Below are 26,201 nucleotides of genomic sequence, written 5' to 3' on the forward strand. Positions count from 1 at the left end.
ATTATATTGTTAGGCAATCTATATATATATAAATAGTGGTATAGACAATCAAGGTATTGCAAGGAGAATTGTATATCAATAGAATTTTATATAAAAACTTGCATATAAAATGCAAAATTAGAGCCCTTAACCAGAGACATAGATGCCAGCCCGAGTGTCTGCTCAAACTAGTTGTCATCTCACTTTAATATTTCAGAATTTACGTTTTTTTTCACATTTATTATTATAACTGAATGGTATAATAAAAGACTCCCGATATAAAAGTACTTCCACTATTCACTTTAAAAAAAAAATCTATGACGAAAATATGAAATACATGTGTTTTATAAAGGTTATATTCAAGTCAATAGTTTTCCAGTTCTCAGACACCCAAATAACTTTTGGTTTCTCAGTTGACTTGGTGCACACGCTTTCTGGTCACAATTTGTTTCATGCATGGTTTAAAGCAATTAATCCCAGTTTAAAGAGAAGCAGAACAAAACATCCCCCTTCTCGTGCCACGAAGACTCCACTAATGGGCTTGTCTGTTTTTAATTAGGACAATTTTGTGATAATTAATTTTTACAGCCTGACCCGCGACGCGGACAGATGGTTGTACCCCTACTCCTGTTATACATAAAAATGAACTTATCTTCATGGTCTTAAGAGCTTAAAAATAATTATGAATATATAAAGTCTCTCAGTAAATGCAAAATGCATCTATTTCTATTGATATACAATTTGATACATAATGATTGAAGCTGCAAGAGGGTTAAACTATTTAAATTCGGCACAGAGAACTGCAAATATTTTTTTAAATGTTGGTCCTTCTAACATGTAATTTATCTTTCTATCAAAAAAGAGGCTGGAGTGAATTCATAACAATAATTGATAAGATGAAGATAGTTATATCATCTCTTATAATCTGCCTGATAAGTTTTGACGGCTTGCAATTTTTCAGTCTCAAAACGATTTTGATCCGAATGAAGCTTTGAAGATCAACGTAAGAAAAATTAAATGTACATTTTGTTTTTGTATATGTCTGCAGTTACGATAGCTATAGTACCTTATGTGAGCGGGAGATATTGACCGCGGGGATTCTAAATTATTCTGGTTACATATTACACGAGAAATTCACTTTTAATATCAGAAAATTAAATGCATTTGTCATTTATTTACTGATAAATCTTTAAGTCTTTATTTAGAAATGTTTAATTATTCAAAGACAGATGTGTTGTATATCGAAATAACAAAACAAAATGCAATTTTAGTGAAGTTTTCTATCTTTGAACTGCAATATAGATAGTTTCGCATGAAAATCGGACATGCTCCGATAAGAACCTGCCTCTGGGAAATCTCTCATCATAATAAAAACATTAAAATATACTTAAAATGTAAACAAGTCCATGAGAAAGGTGTTAAAATCTTCATCATCATCTATTGATTTTGACACAGATTTGATTTTAAAAGTGCGAAAACAGTTTTATTGAAGAGGGAAAGGATAATATGAGTACTATCTGTGTCTTAATGAGTGGTAACACCTGTTCTGGATTCAGCTTTACCTCTAGCTAGTAAGCACAACAATAAGTTAATTATAACAGAGTCTTATGATTTAAGTATATCTCTGGTTTGAATATATGTCACAATATGTTTTATCAATTCATTTTGTTATAAATATATACAAAAACTACAATAAAGTTTATTTAAAGCGTCAAAAATGTATTTTTTTCTTCATTTTTTTTTCAAAGGTTAACTGAATACATTTTCCTACGAAACATGTATATACATAAATATCAGGAAACCTGGACACGCTTTAATTTCTAGCGTTTCATGGTAAACTTGTATCAGTAGGAACAGGTTGACGTATACTGAAGCCATTTGCAGAGTGCTGTTTAAATTTTTATCAGAATGAAGTTTTCAAATGATTTGGACTATCTTAATTCAACTTCTAGAAGAGTATACCATATTGCTGAATACAATGTATTTCAGCGATGATCCACGTTTGTAACCCGTGGTATTTTTAATGAAATTGTGTCTGTTAATTTGTTACCTTTTTTGGGGATCTTAAATTATATTTTTTTTTGGGGGGGGGGGTGTAATTTACGGAACCAACTGCACACCTATAACCACTTGGTTTGTTTATAATAAAGCAAACACTAATATTACTGTCAAGTAAGTATCGGACAGAAGGCACATTTGATCGGCTACTGTTACCATATAATGAGCCTGTAATAACGGAGGCATCATTCAAAGATGATCATATCATAAATGTAGAATTCACCGATGATTGCCGTATCGTCTGTTATGACAAGGTGTTGCCGTAATATATATATACAAAATAAATAAAGACCACAATTCTCGTGGGAATACGTGTATGATGCTCCAGATTGATGAATAGATATTATTTTAATTCAAAAATACAACTTAGTACATGTACGATGAAATACAATATATAACAATTTTAAACATGCATAGTCAATAAACATGTTTATATATCAACCATCCTTTAGAGGCTTATGGTGCACTGTCATGTCATTTATGTCCGAATTATTACTATGAATAAATTTCAAAATCGCAGCAGGGTAAAACATATTTTGAGAGATCTCCCTCTATCCATACCTCATCCAATGTAGAATAAACACATACAGTATACACACAGTAAATCTCAGTTTAAAAGAAGTCCGAGTACGATGTCAGAATAAGTAACAGAAACTCAGCAAAATGACAATGATACATAAATAAGCAAAGGACCCAGATTCAGACCTCTATCAAAATTATGTCTTCAACATGAAAATCAAGCAAAAATCCCTCCTGTTAGGGGTTTAGTATCATACCATCATAAAATATATGAGAAGAACATAACCTATACATTTGTAGCTCATGCCAACAACTGGGTTTAGAATAAATATGTCAAGTTATTTCCAATGCAAAGACCCTTTGCAAGAATTGTATGTTTCAAGAATGGAATAAGATTTAGAATGAAAATTACGACTTGTCGAATATACATGTTAGATAATGTTAACCGAAATATTCACCAACAATAGAATGAGAGCCAAAGATAACACACACGACTGGATTTAAGGGTTTGAAAGCTAATTGTCGAAAATTGGTTTTGACTTATCTGACTGGATGATTTATTGTCTTATATCACTCATTCGTGTTTAGTATGTTTTCCGTATATTTTGGCCATGTGGAGTTAATTATTGACCGCAAATCAATAATTTGCATTGGTATTATGTTGTCTTGTTTTAATAAGTGCAGTACATCGTAGAACCACGGCTGATAGAATATAGGTTAGTGTGAAATAAGATCAGGAACAATACGCTAATGCAAGTCAGATACAGAACCAAAAACCATATTCTGTACACAAAGATGAATAAAATCTAAAAAAAACGGTTAGACTGACTGCAGAGAAATACACCGAACTACTTAAAAAGGCACAACTTCCATTTGAACCATTCCCTTTACTAATGTTCTTTGTTATTTCTTCAATCAGAAGGGAAGAGTTCTATGAATCGCCAAAAAAAATGGAAGAAAGTAAGTTACCAACAAGAGTGTCAAAATCGAAATTCACAATTGATTTAATCGATGGCGACGACAGGACAAAAACAAACCAGTGACAAAATTAAAAAGCAAATGCGAAATCAAAAAATCGGGAAATCCAAAAATTTTTAATTGTTATTTTGTATTTCCTGTATATTTGTATTAAATTATTATCGTTTCACTAATAACTTTAACGTTATCATTTTCTTCTGCACCAGATGCGCATTTCGACAATGACAACAAACTTAACACTAACAGTCTACTGAAAGATTAATAATATAAGCCATTGTTATGGAAATCACACTTCTACATGATGAAGCTGTGATCTCAGCTGGTTTTATATATATGGCTTTACAAGATTACTCCTCTTTGGACTATTTCATAGAATCATGGTAGACTTATAATATTCTTTGATTAGTGTGTATGTTATATCATGGAAGTAATATTGAATATTTAAATAATTTAAATATTACTTCCATGGTTATATACATGTATTAGTCTTATCAAAGATGTCCTGCTGAGTAAACAATCACATGTTAACCAAGGAGGTTATTTTATCTAACATGTTAATACAACCTCCTTGTGTTAGCCGAATCTCAGTATGACAATGTTATTCCTTTTGATCCACCGTGACCATATGCACTGTAGCTTTTAATCCCTTGTGTCCATGTCAAATTCATAATTGGATTATATGCATAACCTTATTCGCCAAGAACAAATCAATTGTGTTTTTTACATGTTCTTATTACTATCGTTGATAAGCAGCATAGTTGGAAGTAAGTAACATTTTAATATCTCCCTCATTACAAACAAAGGTTGCACATTTCTTTTGCATTACAGCAAATTTGTTTGCATTAAAAGTAGCAAACTAACTCATTAATTAACTTAGATTTTTTGTATTTCTGATCAATAAGTGACTGCACAAGCCAAAAACCCTTGTTCAGGTCACACAAAAACAAAAGGGACAATGTTAACCTACTCTACTGTAATCAAATTATGGTTTATTAAATATGATTGGTCAATACCCATTAGGTATTATGCGAAGTGACTTAACATTGATAAAAGTTCTTTAGTACTACATTTATATTTTAGCGCAAATTCAAATGTGGTTTGTTTTAAAATAATTTTATATTATAAATTTCAGAACTTGCTACCATATGAACAGGCAAAGCTATACCCCAAATATCAAATCAGCATGGTTCAAAAGTATGATATTACGACTAAATTATGTAATTGTCAAATTTGGCGTCAGAAGCAGTCAAATAATGACAAACTATTTTATTTTACAACAATAAAGATTTACATTGATATAATCATACTGTTTTCCAGCCAGAACTTCCCGAAGACTTCTGTTTCTTATTATGCCTGGTGCGAGGGGGCGTGGAACTGATATCAATTTATAAAAATATACATCTTATTTGACATAAACATCTATTATCACTAAAATATCATGATTAACATAAAGTTACATTTTACGATGATTGCTGTGTTGATCAGCAGTAGGTCTGAGAGTTTCAATCAGTACTCGATTAGGAATGTAACCTTTTTATTAGAAAATGCACAGGTTGTTGAGTAGTGAAAAACGTTTTTGTTTGCTTGTTTTTTTTTATATCGGGAAGCAAGGCAAACTATTTTTCATTATTGCATTCTCCTCGTTTCAAACATACGACCATTATACTATACAGTGTGGTGTTTCTCATTGTTGAAGGCCTTAACGCTTGCCTTTTATTGCTTACACCAACTTCATTTGAACTTTAGGGGACATTACTCATTGGTATATCTCTTAATTTTGATATATGGTTTTCTTTGAAATACTTATTCTGAGTATCTGAGTATGACCGTATTTGTATACGGTCATACTCAGATACTCAGAATAAGTCAGTTTAAACAGTATTTATTTTTCAAAAGAAAAGACTAGGGAAAGAGAACAGTTTATAATGACAACCCTAAACATCAATTTCAACAGTATTTTAGGATAAAGATTTTTTATTTTCCTCAAAATTACCAATTTCATGACTTTCCTAAGATCTCCTAAGAATTGAAGTAACGTTTCTATGATTTATAAAACATTTTCTTATTTAATTAACAGTCCATGGAACCAGAAGTTAGTACCTTATAGATAACTCACTAGCTAATTAAATATTATGTATATCTTTGTAATTGCAGATTATAATCAAAGGAGGCGTGGCATCAATTACTTGTTGATGCGCAAATCTTCATCCTTTATACGCTAATCTGCAAAGCTGCGACGAATCGTATGGCTGCAGATTCGGTTTCATGCACGTGCATTACACGAGATTTTGATATTTTCTTATATGTTTTTCTTGTCTTGAGTTGGACTTTGACGTAACCTTAGAGATACAATTTCATTGAATTAAATGTTTGTTGTTTTAATTTATTGAAATCAAACATAAACACATACTTTGAAATATAAACTGTGAATTGGAATATACTTATATATTTGTAGTTATTTGGTAGCGTCATTCGGAATATTTCTAATTGATTGAAGTTATTATAGTTTGGATTTATACTATTTTCAATTGTTTCACCAAAGTTTGATATAAATGGAGATACATTATACTGGTAAGTACAATGATAATTCATTTTTGATTTAATTTATTATCTTCCCTCCTTCTGATGTGATTATAAACTATAGCCCTCTCCATCAAATTTCCAGTTATAGAAATTTAATGACAGTCATACAAGTCAGTTTAAGTGTTAATATGCTTACCGAACAAAGACTTACGAGAAATCAGTACACAATTTTTTTATTCGTATATTGGAAATTTTATTTCGCATGACTTTTATGCATTTATCTTTTTGATAACTTTATTAAGCATGTTAAGCACAAATATATCCATTATACTTGGCTACAAAATCCGATCTCACAATTCACATTGGTCAACTTTAAAAATCTATTGATCGTTAATTTCAACTTCCTTCGCATGTAGATAATTTAATACCTACCACACCACATATTTAATCAGAATTATGAGAATTTAACAAGTCAGGTAATAGAATTTAATTGCCATTTTACATTTAGGAAAGAGATTTGTCAGAATCTAACATTTGCAAGGTTCAGGAGTTTATCGTATTTAGAAGTTATTTGGCGTGTTACATATTATTACGATCATATCAGTTTCACATTATGGAATTGTTTTTGTTGGTCTCCGGTCAAATATCTTTTTTGTTCGATTATGTAATGGCACCCGACATGGCCGATATCAGTGGAACAAGTAAACAGTCACCATAGTCCGTTGCTTGAATGAAAGTGACTCGGAATGTTCAATTTGGGGTTTAAGCCTGTACCCTAATGTTGAAACTAACTTGATCCAATATTATTTTTTAAAATATATGACATGATTACAGTGTTATTATACCCTGTTGCCTATTTAACCATTACTGTCTGTTCTTTGTATATATGGAGATGAGGTGTGATCGGCTGTCAATTTTGTGGCCATTCATCATTATATTATACGCTAGTCTGAAAAAGAAACAATACAAATGTACGCATTTTCCATTTAAAGGGTATCTTATCTTCAACATAAATTTGCCCTAGTTGGTCTTATGTTTAGATAGTATTGTTCTTCTCATCAAAACCATTGATTTACACATATTAATTTAAAAGTGCGAAATTTAGTATTTGCAATTTTATTGATTGTTCCCCCAATATTCGGCAACAGATAAATTAAAACATATCCTCAATCCTGAAACAAAACAGGACACTTGCAAATTAGATTCCTTTTTAAAAAAAAGTCACTAAGACTGAGGGCAGGGAGTCCTTGATATAATTTGAATCTCTTATATTATATATTGATTTAAAGAAAGACAAGGATAATAGTTCTAAGTGTCTGCATTGTTTATTTTCATTGCTTTATATATGTAAACTGTATCTTATGTATAATGTTTTAAGCCATTGGCCCATATGGGCGTAAAGTGCTTTTCAATAAAGTTAATTCTTAACTATAACTGGGATAAATAGTTTCCAGATAAACGGATCCTAAATTCTCACCCTCGAATTGTGATTTTTTTTGTCATCATTTTCAACCAAATCCACATTTCAGTCTGGTAGAGAGACGTCTGAGACTCTCATCGCCAATGATGCCAATCGTACCGCATCTTTATACAGCATTTGTTCACTTTCAAACATCAAATGTATTAAGAATAAACATTTGCCATTGGCTATGTTTACAAATGAACACTTTTCGGTGGATAATTTAAACGTTTTTTTCCAATTTTGTCAAGTTTGATATCTAATGACAAATTTGAGTTCAAACTTACGTATCGTTATTGACTAGTATAGATTTTTAAATGCAGGTTTTCGATGATTGTTTTGAAAGTACAGCATAACAATGTACTGTTCATATTGAGACAGACTGATCTTTGTCATTTGCTCAATGAACATATGCTTTATTTATATTATGCACTTATGTCTAGGATTTATAATTCGTCACTGAAAAAATATTAAGTGACGTAAACAGTTTTTATTTTAACGTTTTACGGTTAGTATTAAAAAATTTGTGCGTTTTTCCCCAGTTAACGCTGGAAAACATTTGTAGAAATATGTACCACTGACATTTTTTCATTGCAAAACTGTACACCTTATTTCTATGGAAAAAAACCTATCAACACTCTCGTTCACAACTTGTTTTATTTCACCACAAAACAGACAACATTCTTGAGACAATTAACTCTTCGTTAAAACACTCGTTGAGAATATGTCTCAGATGTGATGTGCAATCGGTTTGCACTCGGAGGTCTAGGTAATGGGATGAAAATCAAATTGCATTTTTAAATAAAATTAATGGTCGTATAATCAAATTACTAAGCGTGGAATTAATAAACATGGGCATGAGAATTAACAGCAAATTTATACTTTCTTGATTAATGTTTGTGCTAAGGTATTGACTTTCGGCAATGACTGTACACAAATACGATATTAGTACCCGAACACATTAAATCTTTGACACTACTAAGGGATGAACGACCTTGACTATGCATACGAGGGTATCGCACGGTCGGTTATGAATATCTGGTTTGTCAATCTAATATGGAAAATCATAGGTGGGGAAAATCAACTTCTCGAAATTTCACTACTTAATGGCCGAGTTTGGTCTCAAACTTTAGGTTCATCTGATTCAAAATTTTAAACACTTACGCGTCTATTTCAGTCGATTCAATCAGTTTAAGGGAAAGATTTAAACAGATTTAGTCATTAAAGACGCCAAAATGCATGCGTACCCATGAAAAATCTATCAAATATGTATTTTCAGATGGTTCTTGTCAAAAATGAAAGTGGCCGCATCCGTGTTCATTCTCAACCTTTACAGTTTCCGTCTAAAAATTAACTCAAATGCTAAAATTGTTAAGATTTCAGTAATTTAGCATGACTAAATGATGCTAGAACCCGATACATGTACATGTTATTGTTACTAACAGCCCATATTTAGGTAGCAGAAGTATTTCTTCTTTCCAATAAATAGCTAAAAGTTGACATTTAAACGACACCAGTGTACATTATGTAGATTCGTACGTTTAGTACTTGACCACCCTGAAATTGTCAACATGTGGGTTCATTACATGTATATTAGAAAGATCTGCATAACTCTCCTTCTCTTCAAAGAAGTGTCAAAACCAATAACTCTCTTAACCAAGATATGAGTCAAATATTAGTATACACAAACATAAGATAAGTGAACTCATTCCACTGTGATTACAAATAAACATCTTCCTTCGTAAAAAAGATAAATTGACATTTTTGTCAGCTTGCTGATTATCGACTTTTTTTTATGTTTTTTAATCTATACTGGTAATTACCGTAACAACATTACTGGTGGCTCCAAATCGCCTGTAATCGCTCACCTCACTTAATAGTAACTTAATTTCTACTGCAAAATACGTATTACATTATGTACCTTTTCTTATTCTTTATTAATGCAAGTAATTTAGACTTCGTTTCTTGTATTTATACAGCCTCCTTTTAATTGACATTGGTCGTCTATTATTCTCTCAGGCGAGATAGTGCTATTTTGCTGTGTTTTCTCCTGTTTTTGAGGAGTATGTTGTCACAACTTTTTGGAATTTTGGATCCTCAATGCTCTTCAACTTTGTACTTGTTTGGCTTTATAAATATTTCGATACTCAGCGTCACTGATGAATCTTATGTAGACGAAACGCGCGTCTGGCGTACTAAATTATAATCTTGGTGCCTTTGATAACTATTGTCAATCTAAACAGTTGTAAAAATCTAGCATTTACTCTTGCATGTAAAATATAATTTTCTGAAGTGACTTTTTTTTACTTATTTTTTGTCAGCAATCTATCAGAACTGTTTGCTCTATTCGTACATTAGTTCGGTATATTAAATCAATATACTACTTCCATGGTTCGGCCAAGTTTTCTAACAACTATATTGATGTGCCCTGTAATCATCTGAACATGCTAAATGTGTGTATTATTAGTGTGTTTTTCGATGAGAAAATACTAATTATGAGTTATTTGCCCTTTATTGTTCGTTCATTCGTTGATATTATTCCGAGTGAATGACAGATCTCCTAGCACTGTCTACAGCGTTTATGGTATCAAGAAATAATTCCGGGGTAAACCAGGGCCTCACTGACTTTACTATGAAGACCAAGATTACCATAAAAAACTCTTTTTTGCAAAGGGTTTTGTTATAAGTTATAAAAAATTTGTGCCATATACTTCATTTATATCATCACAAAGTGCTAGAAAATTAATATGCAATGAAAAAGTTTGTTATATGAACTGCTTTTAAAGATGGAATCCAAATCATATATTCCTCACGGTGTTCTTTGGCATAATAATTTTCCGCGGTGTCGGCCATATTGCATTTTCTTATCTACTGCCGTTCTGAATGAGGACCATCGTTTGCATGATGTCTACACTAACATACATCAAAGATTATTATTTGAATAACATGGATTACACCCATGTTTGCAAAGTCCAATTGCATGACAAAAGACAATAGAACAAATCACTCCACAAAGAACTACTTTGTAAAACTTAAGATTAATAAAAAGAATGAAGCAAAAACACTACTAGGGACTTGTTCTTAACTGTATTGTTTAAGGTACTACAGAAGCTCAAAATAATTGATCATATGATAATGTGATAGCCATAGTAGATAATTATTGTGTTCATGTAAATGTCATAAAGAATGGAAACAAACATGCTTATCTTACATCCCCATCAATTAATGTCAAAATTGAAGAGTAACCATGTAAAACAACAGAAGAAGCCTGTTTTGTATTGCTTTTAATTATCGGTCAACTTCAAGTTTTCTGAAAGTTTAAAAACTAAAAAAAAACATTGCCAAACAATTTCTAATCAATAACAAAATAATTGTACTCCTCATTCGTTTTACATAGAAACATAGAAATATCTTTTCGCGTGTAAAGAAATAAGTTAACAATATAGCCGCCGGTTTGCTGAATAGAAAAACAATGTATCGAAGAGAGAAACATACAAGAATGCGTTGAAAACAAATTTATCTTTAAAAAGCATATTGAAATTTGAAATCTTATTCATTGATTATTTTAAAAAACGAATGGAGCCTGTAATTCAGTAGTCGTCGTCTGTTGCTGTAAATCATATATTTGTTCGTTCATTATTTTGTAAATAAATCAGGCTGTAAGTATTCTCGTTTGAATTGTTTTTACATTTGTCATTTATAGGGTCTTTTATAGCTTATATGCGGTATGGTTTTTGCTCGTTGTTAAAGGTCGTATGATATTTCTATGTCATTTGGACTCTTGTGGAGAGTTGTGTCATTGGCAATCATGCCTCATCTTCTTATTCTTAAATAACTGAATTTCCCATTCAAGTTTCTAAACCTTTCGACTTCTGAGTGTATATAATTATTAAACTAGAGTTTGTAGATACCAAAGAGAGAATAAGCAAAACTCACAATGCAAAGAGAAATCGACGAAATCAAACATGCAGTATCATCATCTATACCCTTAATTGACTCTTCCTCGGTGTAACCTTACACAAATAAGAGCAACGGACTGAGTGTACGATAAACGTATGACCAATGTGAATTCCTATTGAATACGCTGACTTTGAAGATAAACAACCTGTCTATCGTTCTAAGTTATCACTGCATGATAATGATGGTAATTGGTGGGCTATCTTCTATCAAAATAACAAAATTACCCACTTCAAAAACACAATAAATCAAGTGATAAGACGGTTTGAAAACAATGATAGCACTACTTATAACCGATGATAACAAAAGTTAATTAAGGGTTGACACATTAATTATCATTTTTAATTGACAATTATTCGACTTGTATTACACATTATCCTTTACCCGCCCCATCATACCGATAGCTATGTTTAATATCATTTGCATTTGGACACGACAGACATTTTAATAGTCAAAGATGCCATCGCATGCTCATTTATTTTAGCCTAATCCGCGAAAATTAATATGCAACTCAGTTATGTCAGTACAAAACACTGAAAGATCATTTACACAATAATCTGCAAATTCGAAATATAGTTAGTTCTGATAATTATAGATATCGTAATGATTCATGTACTAAAGTGTAAAAATAAACGATAAAAGGGCAGTTTAAGTTTCGATATAAATTAAAAACAATAAAGTACTACATAACTTTTGGGCATTTTCTATCAGCTTACACGTGCACAAGACTCATAAAATTGATACATTTTATAAAGAGTGACATGCATATCTTAGTGTACTAATCACACCAGAGAGAAAAAAGCTGGCAACATAACCAAGACTTCACCAGAAGAATAAAAAGCATCAACATTAAGTTCTTCTGTCAGTTTATTGTTATTTCTTTTCAGCTACCTGTTAAGAGTATCGGGCAGTGATGTATTAATATAAAGCACCAACACACACATTTTGTCATTTTTCTGTTAAAGCAGAGTAACCGCACCAATTGAAAACAATGATTCTCATTTGTTCTTTCTTCAATTGGAGCCTAAAAAGTATGAGTATGATCGTTATTTAACTTTCAAACTTTTCTGAAGTTTATAAAAATAATTAAGTACTTATTTACCCTTCACCAGGAACGTCAAAACCCGAATAACTAAAAGCCTTATTGAATTGTCACATTCAGTCTTAAAGATTTTTTGTGAAACTCACTTCAAAACTTTAAAGATGGATATAAACGTTAGGAGCTATATGACCCCACCATTATCTTGCTGAATAGTTGCAGGGTGGAAATTAATTGCGATTGAGTAGGTATAAGGGAGGTATACGAGCTGCACCTACAGTTGGTTGCCTACTTAAAATTCTATTAATAAAATAATTGAATAAAGGAGAATGAAACATGGTTCGGTATTACATCTACTTGAACGATGCACACGATTCGCTGCTGTATACCTTTTTTTAAAGCGAGGTAAAAAAAATATACACCTCGGATAAATGAGCCCTTTACAATAATGCCTCCTGCTACTTAATTGTTCCAGAATGTATATCGCTGGAACAAAATTGGTACAGAAAAAAGAAACTTATCTGTAAGCTTCCACGCTTTTCAAACAATCTCAAATTAATGACTCTCGTCAAACTGAATTGAATCAGCAGATTTCTTCTTCCAATGTTAAGGTTCTGTAGGCATTCAAATGAAGATAGAGTAATACATTAAATGATTGTATATCCTTGTTACGTATGTTTTGAGAATTATTTGTATCGCTTTTTGAAATTTACAAAGAATTGATTTTTTTTTTGTATGCGGATTGTGTCCTCTTTCCCTCCTATCCTGCAAATATCAAACCTTAATCAAGACTTCAGTTCGCAATTAATACTATCTTCTTCACGCACTTATGTGACTTTCTGGTGTTTTTTTCTAATAGGAATCCTGCAAAATATGTTTTTTATGTGTATTTTATTGATCGAATACTTTGTAGAATGATAAAGAACCCCGTGATCAAAATCAAATTTCCAATCTAGGAACTTATTATGTAAAGTGGCAGATTTTGTCATAACACTGATAACATTTACCCTGACCACCCTATAAATCATCAGTGAGTGACTTCTTGGTATCATATTTTCAAGATACAGGAATTATACAATCATATCTTTCGTTTAGAATTGCAAATTATTCCCTGATAGATGAAAAGATGAAAACCATATGTATTGTGAACAGAGTGACCCTTGATCTAGCTGATTATAACGCAACACATGGTACGAATATCGCCGATAACAGTATTACATACAAACCAAGTACAACCTCCAACCTTTCATGTTACGAAAAAAAACATTAATCCAATAAAAAGCCTTAATGTCACCCAATGTTTTGATATTATGCCCTTTCCTGATCTTTCTTGTCAACCACACCTTGAAATTTTCTTAAAATTTTTGGATTCACGTATTTTCTGCAACACAAATTTATGAGTTTTAAATATATGTCTTTGTCAAAAAAGAATACATGTACATCTTTTTGAAAGATAAGCTATATCAACCCTACATGAATCTGTGTTTGCAGTTTCTAAGATTTGATGTTTAACAATATTATTTAACAATTTTATACATTAAATTTGATTTTCAGACTAGTAAATGCAAAATCTCAGTCGTTGTCAAAGCTTTGGTATCTGTTAACATGATCGAATTATATATATCGGTTTACAGTTGTTACAATTCAAAGACCACGTGTGTCTCTAAGTATTTCAAAAGTTGATCAGAACACAAGAGCGTATCCCTTTACCAGATTACACTGGCGGGTAAATCAAATAGATCAATTGGAACAAGAGAGGTGGGTAACATTGCAGAACATGGACTTTGCATTTTCTATAAATTTATCTATCACAGTTTTCTAAGCTACAGTAATAACATAAGTAAAGTTGGTTATCTTATTAAAAGAAGGAAATAAAGATACGATTGTCAATGACACAATAAAAGGAAAAAAATGTAAACAACTATCTTACTTTATTTGAACACTTGATATGTGTTCTAATACACAAACAATATAAATCTGACATTACTCTCTGTCAAATCTTTCACCAATAAAAATCAGCCCCTTTGGATTTCAAACTTGAATCTTACTCTTTTGATTTTAATTATTCTATAGGACAAACAGTAAAAAGTTATTCATATTTTTATAGTTCTGTTTATCAATTTCAGATTTCGTGTTTTTATTATTGTGCTGTAAAGGATTCACAGCCCAAAGAAGTGGTGAGTAAACATTTGCATACACAAATTACAATAAAGCGCTGATTTATGCTCCAGACGATATCACCAACTATATTAGTTGATACTCGTGAAAGCACATGGCATTAGGGAAAAAAAGGAAAAACAGGATCAACTTAATGTTAAAGTATAGGGCCATATATGATAGCTCGAAAACATAATCCGACTTCCTTCACATTATATTAACATAAAAATTATTGACTATTAACGTCTGTAATATGCATGTTAAATTTGCCACTGGACGTCAGCTATGTATTACCATCAGCTAGTTTTATCGGTTTGATTTATTAAAATTCAGAACCTTTTATCATTCATCGTCATGTGATGTGAGTAAACCTATTTGTGACGGAGAGTAACACCATGTACTGTAAAGAATTACTCCAAAGTCGAACAATGCTATTCTGAGAGTTTTAATAGACCGCTTACATCAGCACGCCACCCTGCCCAGTTTTGAAGCATTCAGATCTTAAGACATCATTTACCAATGCGAATAATTGAAAGTGGCTTTTTTATTCTCCCTATCAACTTCGTAACAGAAAACACAAAAATGTCATCGATCTTTTGCTAATTGATGTGCCTATGAAACAAATTACGTACAAATTGCTATTAATTCATTATATACTATTACCATCTTCAAGATGTCTAGTTGCACCTGCATGTTAAAGTAAAGCATCTGGTAATCTAAGAGCTTCACTAAATATATTCTTCAATAATTTATAAGATTGAAATCTATCGCGATTTAAAAGAGATTTATGAAAAATAGAAAAATAATTAATCAAAAAAATTGTAGATAAATAGTGTTACTAATTAGTAACATCTTCTGCTACCTAAATGTAACCATCGGTTTTAACTCACTCATGTTGAAACCAAAATGTAAGATGTAAATAAAAATAAATGTTTAAGAAAAACGCAAAAAGTTTTGTCTAGTATACTTCATTGCGAGCTTGTCACTAAGTTTATCAATATTCCGAGGTGGATTTTCTATTTCAATTAAACAGTAATGAGTTAAGCCCTTTTAAACTGATTTCTTTTTAGTTTGTTCTTATGCTTTGCTTCAAAACAACTGTCCCAGGTTAAGCGGAGAATTGAGCGCCCACAAACATGTTTAACCCTGCCACATTCTTTACTTGCATGTCACGCCAAAGTCTGTAATTCAGTGGTTGTCGTTGTTTCATGTCTGTCATATTTGTTATATCATGAAAATCTTCTGTTACAAATTAGACCGTAAGTTTTCTCAATTGAATTGAATTGGTTCACGTTTACATGTCGGGGCTGTTTATAGACGAATTTACGGTATGATTTTTTCTGGCCCCGCAACAAAGTTGTCGGTGCCATATAGTTTTACCCTTGTCCGAAATTCCGAAATTCCGAAATTCCGATATTCCTCTATTCCGTAATTCCGAAATTCCGTAATTTTGTCATTCCGTCATTCCGCAAGAAACCATTATACGGAGTTTTTTTTTCTAAACGCCTTCAGATATTGGGCTGATTTTTGGTATGTGAGTTTACGGGCTTTGGACTTTAATAAATTGTTGAAAATCACAGTTATACTGTATATATATTCCCGTGCTTGCATTTGCTATCATGATTTTCTTGATAGAGGGTTGCTGCTCACAAGGAAGCTGTTATACCAAGAGTTCCAAATGGTGAAGTTGAAATCATCCCTTCGTAAATTTTACGGACGCCATCACGAGTTGGTTGACCGTTATGGAATAACCGTATCACAAATGATATCGGATATGTTCCTTACGTCGTAACTACAATCCCCTTCCCTTTCCTGAATGTGACCTACCGAATTAGACTATTTATCGGATTTGTTATCACATAAGCAACACGACGGGTGCCGCATGTGGAGCAGGATCTGCTTACCCTTCCGGAGCACCTGAGATCACCCCTAGTTTTTGGTGGGGTTCGTGTTGTTTATTCTTTAGTTTTCTATGTTGTGTCATGTGTACTATTGTTTTTCTGTTTGTCTTTTTCATTTTTAGCCATGGCGTTGTCAGTTTGTTTTAGATTTATGAGTTTGACTGTCCCTTTGGTATCGTTCGTCCCTCTTTTATACGGATTTTTTTTTCTAAACGCCTACAGTAATTGGGCTGATTTTTGGTATGTGAGTTAATCATGATGAGTTACAGATCAAGTTAAAGTTTTGTTCTGCTTGGCTAAATTATGCCAAAATTGGGTGCTATGGACTGTGATAAATTGTTGAAAATCACAGTTATACAAACTTTTTTTCATAACGCTTTCAAATATAGGACTGATTTATGGTATGTGAGTTACCCATGATGAGTTACAGGTCAAGTTAAAGTTTCCTTCCGCTCTGCTATTTTTTGCTGTAATTTCGGGCTTTGGACTATGATACATTTTTGAAAATCACAGTTATACATACCTTTTTTCTAAATGCTTTCAGATATTGGGCTGATTTTTAGTATGTGAGCAAACCATGACCAGTTACAGATCAAGCATAAGTTTCGTTTCGCTCTGCTAATTTTGGCCAAAATTTTGGGTTTACAACTTTGAAAATTGTTGAAAATCACAGTTGTACTGACTCTTTTTCTATATGTCTCCAGATTTTGACCTGCATCTTGATATGTGAAACTACCATCATGTTTGTGTCCACATGTGTTATTGAAATTGCAGATCTTTCATTTTTTTTATGCTCTGCTAATTTTGGCCAAAATTATGGGTTTATAACATTGAAAACTGTTGAAAATCACAGTTATACAGACTTTTTTCTATACGCCCCCAGATTTTGAGCTGATTCTTGATATGTGAGACTACCATCATGTTTGTGTCCACATGTGTTATTGAAATTGCACATTTTTCAACCTTTTGAGACGGGGCCATTCGTGTCGCTTTGACACATCACGTTTTTCTCATTGTTGATGGCCGTACGGTGACATTTGATTGCTATCTTCATTTTAACTTTGATGGCTAAATACACCAATGATATAATCATCAAAACGCTGTTTTTTTTTGGTAATCGATAACTTATTTGATAAGTTTGGTGGAATGCGTACTAATTATGCACCACTACTGGCCGACAAGTTTGTGTGAAGAATTCATTTCATTATCTCCTCACAGTCAGAAAGGAAAACATTTTGCAAAGTTCATCAATTTCATTTTCAGATATATTGATGAAGTTTTGTCACTCAATAACCCACATTGAAATGAATGCTTACATGTCCTATATCCCAGTGAATTTGAAATTAAGGATACTATCGAAAGTGGTAGGTCTTCTTCATCTGTTAATCTCTGTATCTATGATGAGTTTATTCATATCTTGATTTTTTTTTAATTGACACTTATGGACGACCTCAAATAATAATTTATGAAAAGCTTGATGATTTCTATTTTCGAAATCGCTAATTCCCCCATTCCCCATAACCTCTGCTCATCATATGGCTATCACACATCATAGTTGACATCTCAGTTCACATGTTTCACATTTGTATATGTTAATTAATAGGGATGTACTCCTTACACGAAAGACATAGTTGTATGGAAGAACGATAGAAATCAAAACTACACAATTTTTACGGTAACAATCACGAATTGGTTGACCGATACTATTTTTCGAATCTCAACTCATTATAGATGTATACTTAGCAGTCTTAGATTTTTAGATATCAATGATGTTTAAATTTAATGATGATGTCCTATTTCAGTTTGTGAAATGTTTACTGAGTAGGAGTTCGCATGGTGTGTGATGCAAGTATAATAGGAGAAGCTTTGGCTTTCGATGCACACTTCATTTCTTTTATAGTTCAATCGATACCATCAGTTTTTGTTTGTTATCATAATTTGTCTCTTCCTTATCACTTCAAAAGATTTAAACAACGGTTAAGTACTGTTGCCTTAATTGAACATAATAAAAGATGTTGAGGACGGTAAAGGGGAGGTTTGTGGAAAATCTGGTTTATGATGGAAAGTGGTATATTTTTTTTTTTATTAAGACTCAGTTTCTTATTACAATTGATATAATTATCATTGTAAATTAAGAAGTAAGTGGAGCTCAAAGTCCCAAAAAGGTTAGGGAACAAAACATGGTGTCTGCGCTGACACCACAAGCCCCAGGGAATATATGATGTTTGAGTGGAGAGACATTGAACAGAGGTGGAAGGAATAAAATATTAATAAGACCTTCAATGAGCAGCTGATAAAATTACAGATAGAATAAGCTATTGCTCCAACGAATTTTACAATGATTCATTGATAAGGTTGAATTGACAATAAGAACCGAATTATAAATCCAAAACTGAAATGAATAGCAAAATCCAGAAAGTGTACAAGTAAACATAAAATTCATTTGAGATTGAAATATTTAGTTCCTGTCATGCCTTAAAAAGTTATCAAATGTACCAGGCTTAGAATTTAATACGCCAGACGCGCGTTTCGTCTACATAAGACTCATCAGTGACACTCAGATCAAAATTGTTATAAAGCCAATCAAGTGCAAAGTTTGAATGGAGAGACATAGAATAGAGGTGGTGAGAATGTGAATAAGACCTTCAACGAGCAGCTGAAGAAATTACAGAAAGAATAAGCTATTGCTCTAACTATTTTTACATTGATTCATAAGGTTGAATTTACAATAAGAACCGAATTATAAATCCAAAACAGGATTTTCAGACAAATGAATAGAAAAATTCAGAAAAGTGTGTTTTCTGAAACATTAAATGAATTTGAGACTTAATTATCTATAGTTCCTGCCATGTCTTAAAGCTATTCCAAGTGCACAGGTGTGTCTGTAAATTCGACCCTATTAGCAAAAAGATTATGATGAACCTTAAAAATAGTAAACGCGACGTTTTTGATTATTGTACACCTAAAGTCTGACATGCTTTCGATAACTTTGTTCTGTTTTGCCTTCGATGATTGTATACTGTCTTTGAGCAATTGTTCCATTGTCGATTTTTTAACAAGGCATACTCCTAATTTGATAAGACCAATTGTAAGTTCAAGTGAAACCTTGACCCCAAATTTGAATGTTTTATAGAGCTCAAAAGTGTGTTTTATATTCGTATTGTGTACTTGGATGTTTACTTTTATTGGAGTATTCAAACAATTTCTTTTTATACATTTGATAGTTACGTGATGGTAAAAATATACATATTTTATTGAAAATCAATTCAAAAGATGCAAAATATACTGAGGGGGTTAGAAACATAAGAACAACAGTCAATACGGTTGGCAACAGAAATTTAAAAAAAACCCGTAGAAACAAATCACTAATGAGAAAACTTAATCAGCACAAACCCAATTACTCCGGGTGGATCAACAGTTCTTACACCTGTCATTATACTCCTGTTAGAATACTTTGATGTTTCCTATCATTTGATTACGCACCATACAATACATATAGCGATTTCGCGAATGTCTCTTGTTTAATCCTAAACCATCTTTACATGTAAATTCTGCAATCTTAACTGTTGACCAAACATGATGGTTCGACATGAAAATTTTCTTGGTATAAACACTGACTTCGGCTTTACGTGAGAAGAATGCAGAAACATGTTTACATAATCACAATTTTTATGAATATAACCATCTAACATTAAAATAAATAAAAAGCACCTGCGTACATTAATAGAGTTTAAACCCAAAATTAAAACTCGTTTTGATAAAACACGGTCGCTATCAGAAATACAGCTGTGCCCTGTGTTTTTCACAGAACCTTTTCTCCCATTGGTTCTTGAAAAGTGGTAACTGATATTAAATTGACTTCATTAAAAAAGGAACTTATATCAAGTGATTGACTTTGGAATTACATTTCCTGTAATCTATCATTTGTGTCAACACCTACAAAGTTTTACATTTTTTTTACATAATAAGATTTGTTATCTCGCATTATGTAAACCTTTAGGTGTTTTTACAAACATTTATTACATATTTAAGAGATAACTGTTTGTCTCACAAGTAAACTGTGCATGCTTACTACCTACATCAACATAGCAGTCCTCAAGAATAATGTTTTATAATGTAAAACTTGGCTTGTATAGCTATGAGGGGTACGGTGGTAAAATTCCTTAAAATTGGGTTCATTCTTTTCAATATTTAAAAGAAGTATACTTGATATAAAAAATAAAAAATAATGATACATGAATAATAATTAAAAAAAAAAAACTCGTCATCGCAGGGATTACCATCATTTGTGTTTTTTTTATATAATATTATGTGCACTTGAGTATATCATTTCGTCAGTTGATGTCTCACATTACGATCGTCAACCCGTATACCAGAACCATGTAATTCTTTCAACCATGCACTTTGCTTTGCTGCACCGTCATTGATGGTCTTCTGGAGTCATATAACAAATGTCAAAATGTCATTTAGAATTTGCAAAAAAATCCTGATATGGAGGTATAATACTCTCAAACACCGACATACGTATAGAAAGATGTTAAATATGTTTCAAACTGTTTGTACTTTGTATCTTATTATTGCCATCTGAAATGGCTGGTATTGCACTTTGCTACTTGAGAGCCAATTTTCTGTAAAACGAACATCCTCTTTGTTCATTTTTTCTCTATATTTCTGTATCTTTACAGAAAGTCCAGGTTCACTGACACTTTCTGATCAACCAGAGATCAGTGATTCTGTACCTCCAAGATGTTGGAATTTCACTTATGGAGACCCGTCTGAAATGGAGTTTTTTAGTCCGAACTTTCCTAGCAATTATTCTACAAACCTGAATTGTGCCCGTTATATTGAAGGTAAGTTTGTTATATACATATCTGTGTTTGGTAATATATTGGTTTCATGAATCGTTTTTCACCTTGTATGCATGATTATAGCTGGAACATGTTCATGTTCATTAGATCTACACATATATCTCATCTTTTTTTTTTTTATTTCAAAACTGTTTCTGTCCCTGCAATGTAGCTGTGATTTTTAATAAAAAAAATACCCAGAATATTGTTTTGATCAAAAATTTTATCGGACTTTTCAAGAAATAGAATCTCATCCTATTTTTCTCGAAACTTGGATAAACTTGGACGGAAATTATTTTTGTTCTTTGAACAAGTTTTTGACCAAAAACTGTGTATGTGACAACCGATGATGTGCACCAAGTTTACCTGGCCAAAGAAAACGTTGACAAATTTTTAGTAAATTCCATATTATTTTACTGTTTTGTAAGTATAGATTATAACATGCCCTTTTCCATATTGGCCCTGGTATCATACCGAGACTCCCATATCGGCCTCGAGGCTTTAGCCGATGAAAGATAAAAGGTAAAATCTTAAACATTTTATCACTAACGTGTCGTTAAGGACACAGTGACGTCACGTCATTTAGAATCAGGGCACAATATCAATATGGTATTTTTTGCCCCGGGCAATTTTGAGGTTATTGCATATGCAAAACCAGACGTATTCGTAACAAATATGTGATAAGTACTAACACAATATAGATACAAAACAAATTCTGAAACAAAGACGGATTTTGAATTGCAACTGAAGTCTGGATTACTTTCAGCAGTACATTAGTTCCTTCTCTCATAATATCAACCAAACTACTGACTCTTCTGTTTGTTGTTAATGAACACAGGGTTGCGTTTAGTATCTGCTACATAGATCTACATAGGACTACGTAAATTTTTGACTACTGAACGTGAAGCTAGCTTATCTGCAAAATAAAAAGTAAAATCACAAAAATACTGAATTCCGAGGAATATCAAAACGAAAAGTTCCTAGTAAAAAGGCAAAATCAAAAGCTCAAACACATCAGACGAATGGATAACAACTGTCATATTTCTGACAGGATTGAACTTGGTTTTATAACTAGCTAAACCGTTCACTTGTATGACAGTCGCTTCCAATTCCATTATATTGACAAACGATGCGTGAACAAAACAAACAGACATTGTCACATAATAGGTAAAAAATGTAAAAAAATAGGGGTACAGCAGTCAACATTGTGTTATAATCTAAATCACTAAAAAACAAAAACAAAATAGATCTAAAGAGCAGCTAGGCTAGCTACACGTTCAGTAGTAAAAAAAATTACGTAGCCCTATGTAGCTGCTACGATATTGAACGCAACCCTGGGTCAATGAAACAAAGATAAAGATATATACACATGGAAAAAAAGTATTGCAACACCTTGATTTTTTATAAATTGAAAAATCAGCCTCTTATTTTGGATGGAATTTGATAAAATATTTGAAACATAATATTAAAACATAGTTTATGATAATATTGGCATTTAAACGAATAAAAAATGTATGACAAAAATGTTTTATCTAACCACAATTTTAATAAGTGTTTTTGGTACAAAAAAATGCATTTTACAACTTTTACTGTCGTCGAACTTTACAATGTCAGACAATTCAAAATTAATCTTAAGATGATTGTTCACATCATGGTTAATCGTTAAACGCCAAAGAATTAGAACTTTGTGCACAGCCTCCATTCAAACGGATAACCGCCTCTTAACGTCTTCTGATTCCTGCCATAAATCGACTAAATTGTTGCTAAGGTAGCAGCAACCATTATGATGAAGGGCATTGTTTATTTCATGACGTGTTTGAACTTGGGTGTCCTTTCGTGCACTTTACGCCAAATAGTGTCCAATATATGCTCGATATGGTTCAAATTCGGGCTTCGATCTGGCCAAGGAAGATCAACCGAATTCTATTGGAACAATGGATCTTCCTCCACTATGCTAATTCTCAACTTTGGCGAGCTCTGCACTACATTGGATACGGACAACTGAGTGTCTGTTCGTAAGCCCCGAAATGGTCTTATCGCACGATAACCAGGAGTGATGATTCGATCTCGAACAGTTCTTATTTAAAGGCTCCTGCATGGCCACTACTCTGTTTTTAGGATTGTGTTGTATGCAATGGTTTCCGTCTGACCAACCTTCATTATGCTTGATTTTCCCTAGCAAATGGTATAGGGGTCTTCTTGATCTCGGAAGGTCTTTAACATCGTTTGTTGCCTGATTTTTATTCTCAAAACGACTTATAGGGGAATGATGATGACCAACAATACGTGCAATTGTCACAGCGACATACCTGCTTTTCTCATGCTGATAATCTGCCATCTTGCTGCAGTTAAGAGTTGATAAGGACCTATTGCAAGGTGTCAATCACATAACTTTATAAAATTTGTTATTTAAAGTTTTGAAAACAATGAAGATGAAAACATCTGTTTTGTTGTCTACGGGTACAGTAGCTGCATGCGCAGATACGAAATTATTGAGGCAATATTTATTGATTAAAGGTGATATTTAAATAATGTTTAACTAATTCTATTTCAACACATTATATCACAGAAAAATTAAGAGTGTTTTTTTAATTTGAATTTGAATTTGGTGTTGCAATACTTTTTTCCATGTGTATAGATAAATTATGATGAATAACTCTACGACTAAGTTTGACATTTTTGATGAATTGCGGCTAATATACATTAGCCTTACTCATTTGAACTTTCTTTTGCTTTTTATCTATAATGGTAGTATTGACCTTTATGCTATAGACGAGACATATGCTAGTAGAAAATAACGGATTTGATAAATTGACTTCGCTCTTCGTTTTAAGATCATAAAAGATTCCGATACTTTAACACCCATGTTTGTAAATATACATCGAATCGCGATGTTTCAACTGACATCACTATGTATACCTCATGCAAAATATAAGTGCCGATGGTATATCCTATTTGTGTAAAAAAAAATGTTTAACTGTTGTCTCCCATGGTGCGAGTAAGTGAGTAATGGAGTCTGAAACTAAATGATGTGATATGAAACATGTCACATTTGCTTTTCATAATGATTTCACATTGAATTATTGTTGACCTATAATGTTTGTATGATTTGTTTGATGCACACCGATACCTAAAATTCGCAACGTTACCACTGCTTGAAAAGAAAGTCAATGAAGGTAAGGGCGCATGAAACGTGGTGATTTAGCATATTCTATAATTAGAAGGCATCTGCATAAGCCAAATATTGACTTGTCTTTCATAGTTTTTGGAATGGCCACTGGAGCTTGAAAAAAAAAGCAATGTCAAAAGTTTCAGTGCCGAAGTCCATGATGATTTTTGATCTAGTATAGATATTTTAGTTTATAAATATACGTCATTTAAATTTTCCAGCAGATGAGTTTTATGAGCACTATTTTAATTAAATGGAGAAAACATGGCAAATTTATCAATAAGTTCAGATTAATTGTAACATATGATACTTTTAGCTGCACACCAGATGCAGGGTAAACTGTTTTTTACGTAATTGTAATTGAACAGTTGGTATATATTTTAGGCCTGTGGTTACGACGTGATTGCCTGTTTCAAAAGTCTGAATCCGAATTTATCAAAGCACAACGATCCATGACTGACTAAAGTCTGATTTGACTGCCACGTGACTAAGCCAGGTGCTCACAGTATATTGTTAATTTTAAAACAATTTTTAAACCCCAAGCGTATCTTACTGTTGAAATAATTTCATTAAAATCAGAGGAGATAAGAATAAAATCAAGGAAAACCACTCGCATTTCTTTCATCAGTCCATGGGGAAGTGTGGACAGATGGTTTCGTTCTTTGTCAGTTAAAAAGATTATACTTTCACAAGATGTTTCAGATGAAAATCAAACGATTAGGGTTGATTTGCAAAACAAATATATAACACACTTAAACAAGATTCCATATTTTTGTGTTGTTGAAATCCATTAATACCCATCTCTTATTACAGAATGTATATAGCTTTGATTTACTGATCCAAACTTTACACAATAATAAAATATCCCTTTTAATTCCCATTGTACACATGCAAAGTCGAGCGTGTAGGCATTCGAAGTTTGAATGATATTCTTCTACACAATCATGTTTTAAGACACAAGTTTTCTCCCTCAAACTTAACAGTTTGATGACGAAACATTAATTCAAGAATGAACGTCCTCTCATTCAGTTGTCAAATTTAATTTACCTATACGTAAAGATTGAATATTATATATTATATATATTTAGTTATCAAAGCAGGGTTGAATGTTTGTATGACAAACTCGTTAATTACGGAAATGAAAAAACAGGTCATATATATTTCAGGCACATTGCACACTTCATGCACATTTAATGTTATTGAAACATGTCATACATATTTCATGCACATTTCATGCTATTGAAACATGTCATACATATGCTATTGAAACATGTCATACATATGCTATTGGAACATGTCACACATATGCTATTAAAACATGGCATACATATGTAATTGAATCATGTCGTATATATTTAATATTATAATGTATGGTCAACGCGTTTACATTAATAACATTAATTATATAAAGCTGTTAATGTTCAAATCAAAGGTTATCAATGTAAATTGACATTGCGAAAGACGTGTCACGGTACTTGTCTATCCCAAATTCATGTATTTGGATTTGATGTTATATTTGTTATTCTCGTGGGATTTTGTCTGATGCTTGGTCTGTTTCTGTGTGTGTTACACTGTAGTGTTGTGTCGTTGTTCTCCTCTTGTATTTAATGCGTTT

At 32.3% G+C, this 26,201-nt stretch overlaps 1 protein-coding gene across 1 annotated transcript in view; it reads left to right on the forward strand.

Moving 5' to 3' along the window:
- The first annotated feature begins 5,777 nt into the window (after positions 1-5,777).
- The window catches only part of LOC139525452 (neuropilin and tolloid-like protein 2), a 42,462-nt gene continuing 22,038 nt past the window's right edge, over positions 5,778-26,201 (forward strand). The window contains exons 1-3 of the mRNA XM_071320796.1: positions 5,778-6,105; positions 14,639-14,689; positions 21,256-21,420. Coding sequence (XP_071176897.1) covers positions 6,087-6,105; positions 14,639-14,689; positions 21,256-21,420 — 235 coding nt within the window. The 5' untranslated portion in view covers positions 5,778-6,086. The remainder of the gene's footprint in view (positions 6,106-14,638; positions 14,690-21,255; positions 21,421-26,201) is intronic.

Source organism: Mytilus edulis, chromosome 5 (genome assembly GCF_963676685.1).
Source record: "Mytilus edulis chromosome 5, xbMytEdul2.2, whole genome shotgun sequence".
NCBI lineage: Eukaryota > Metazoa > Mollusca > Bivalvia > Mytilida > Mytilidae > Mytilus > Mytilus edulis.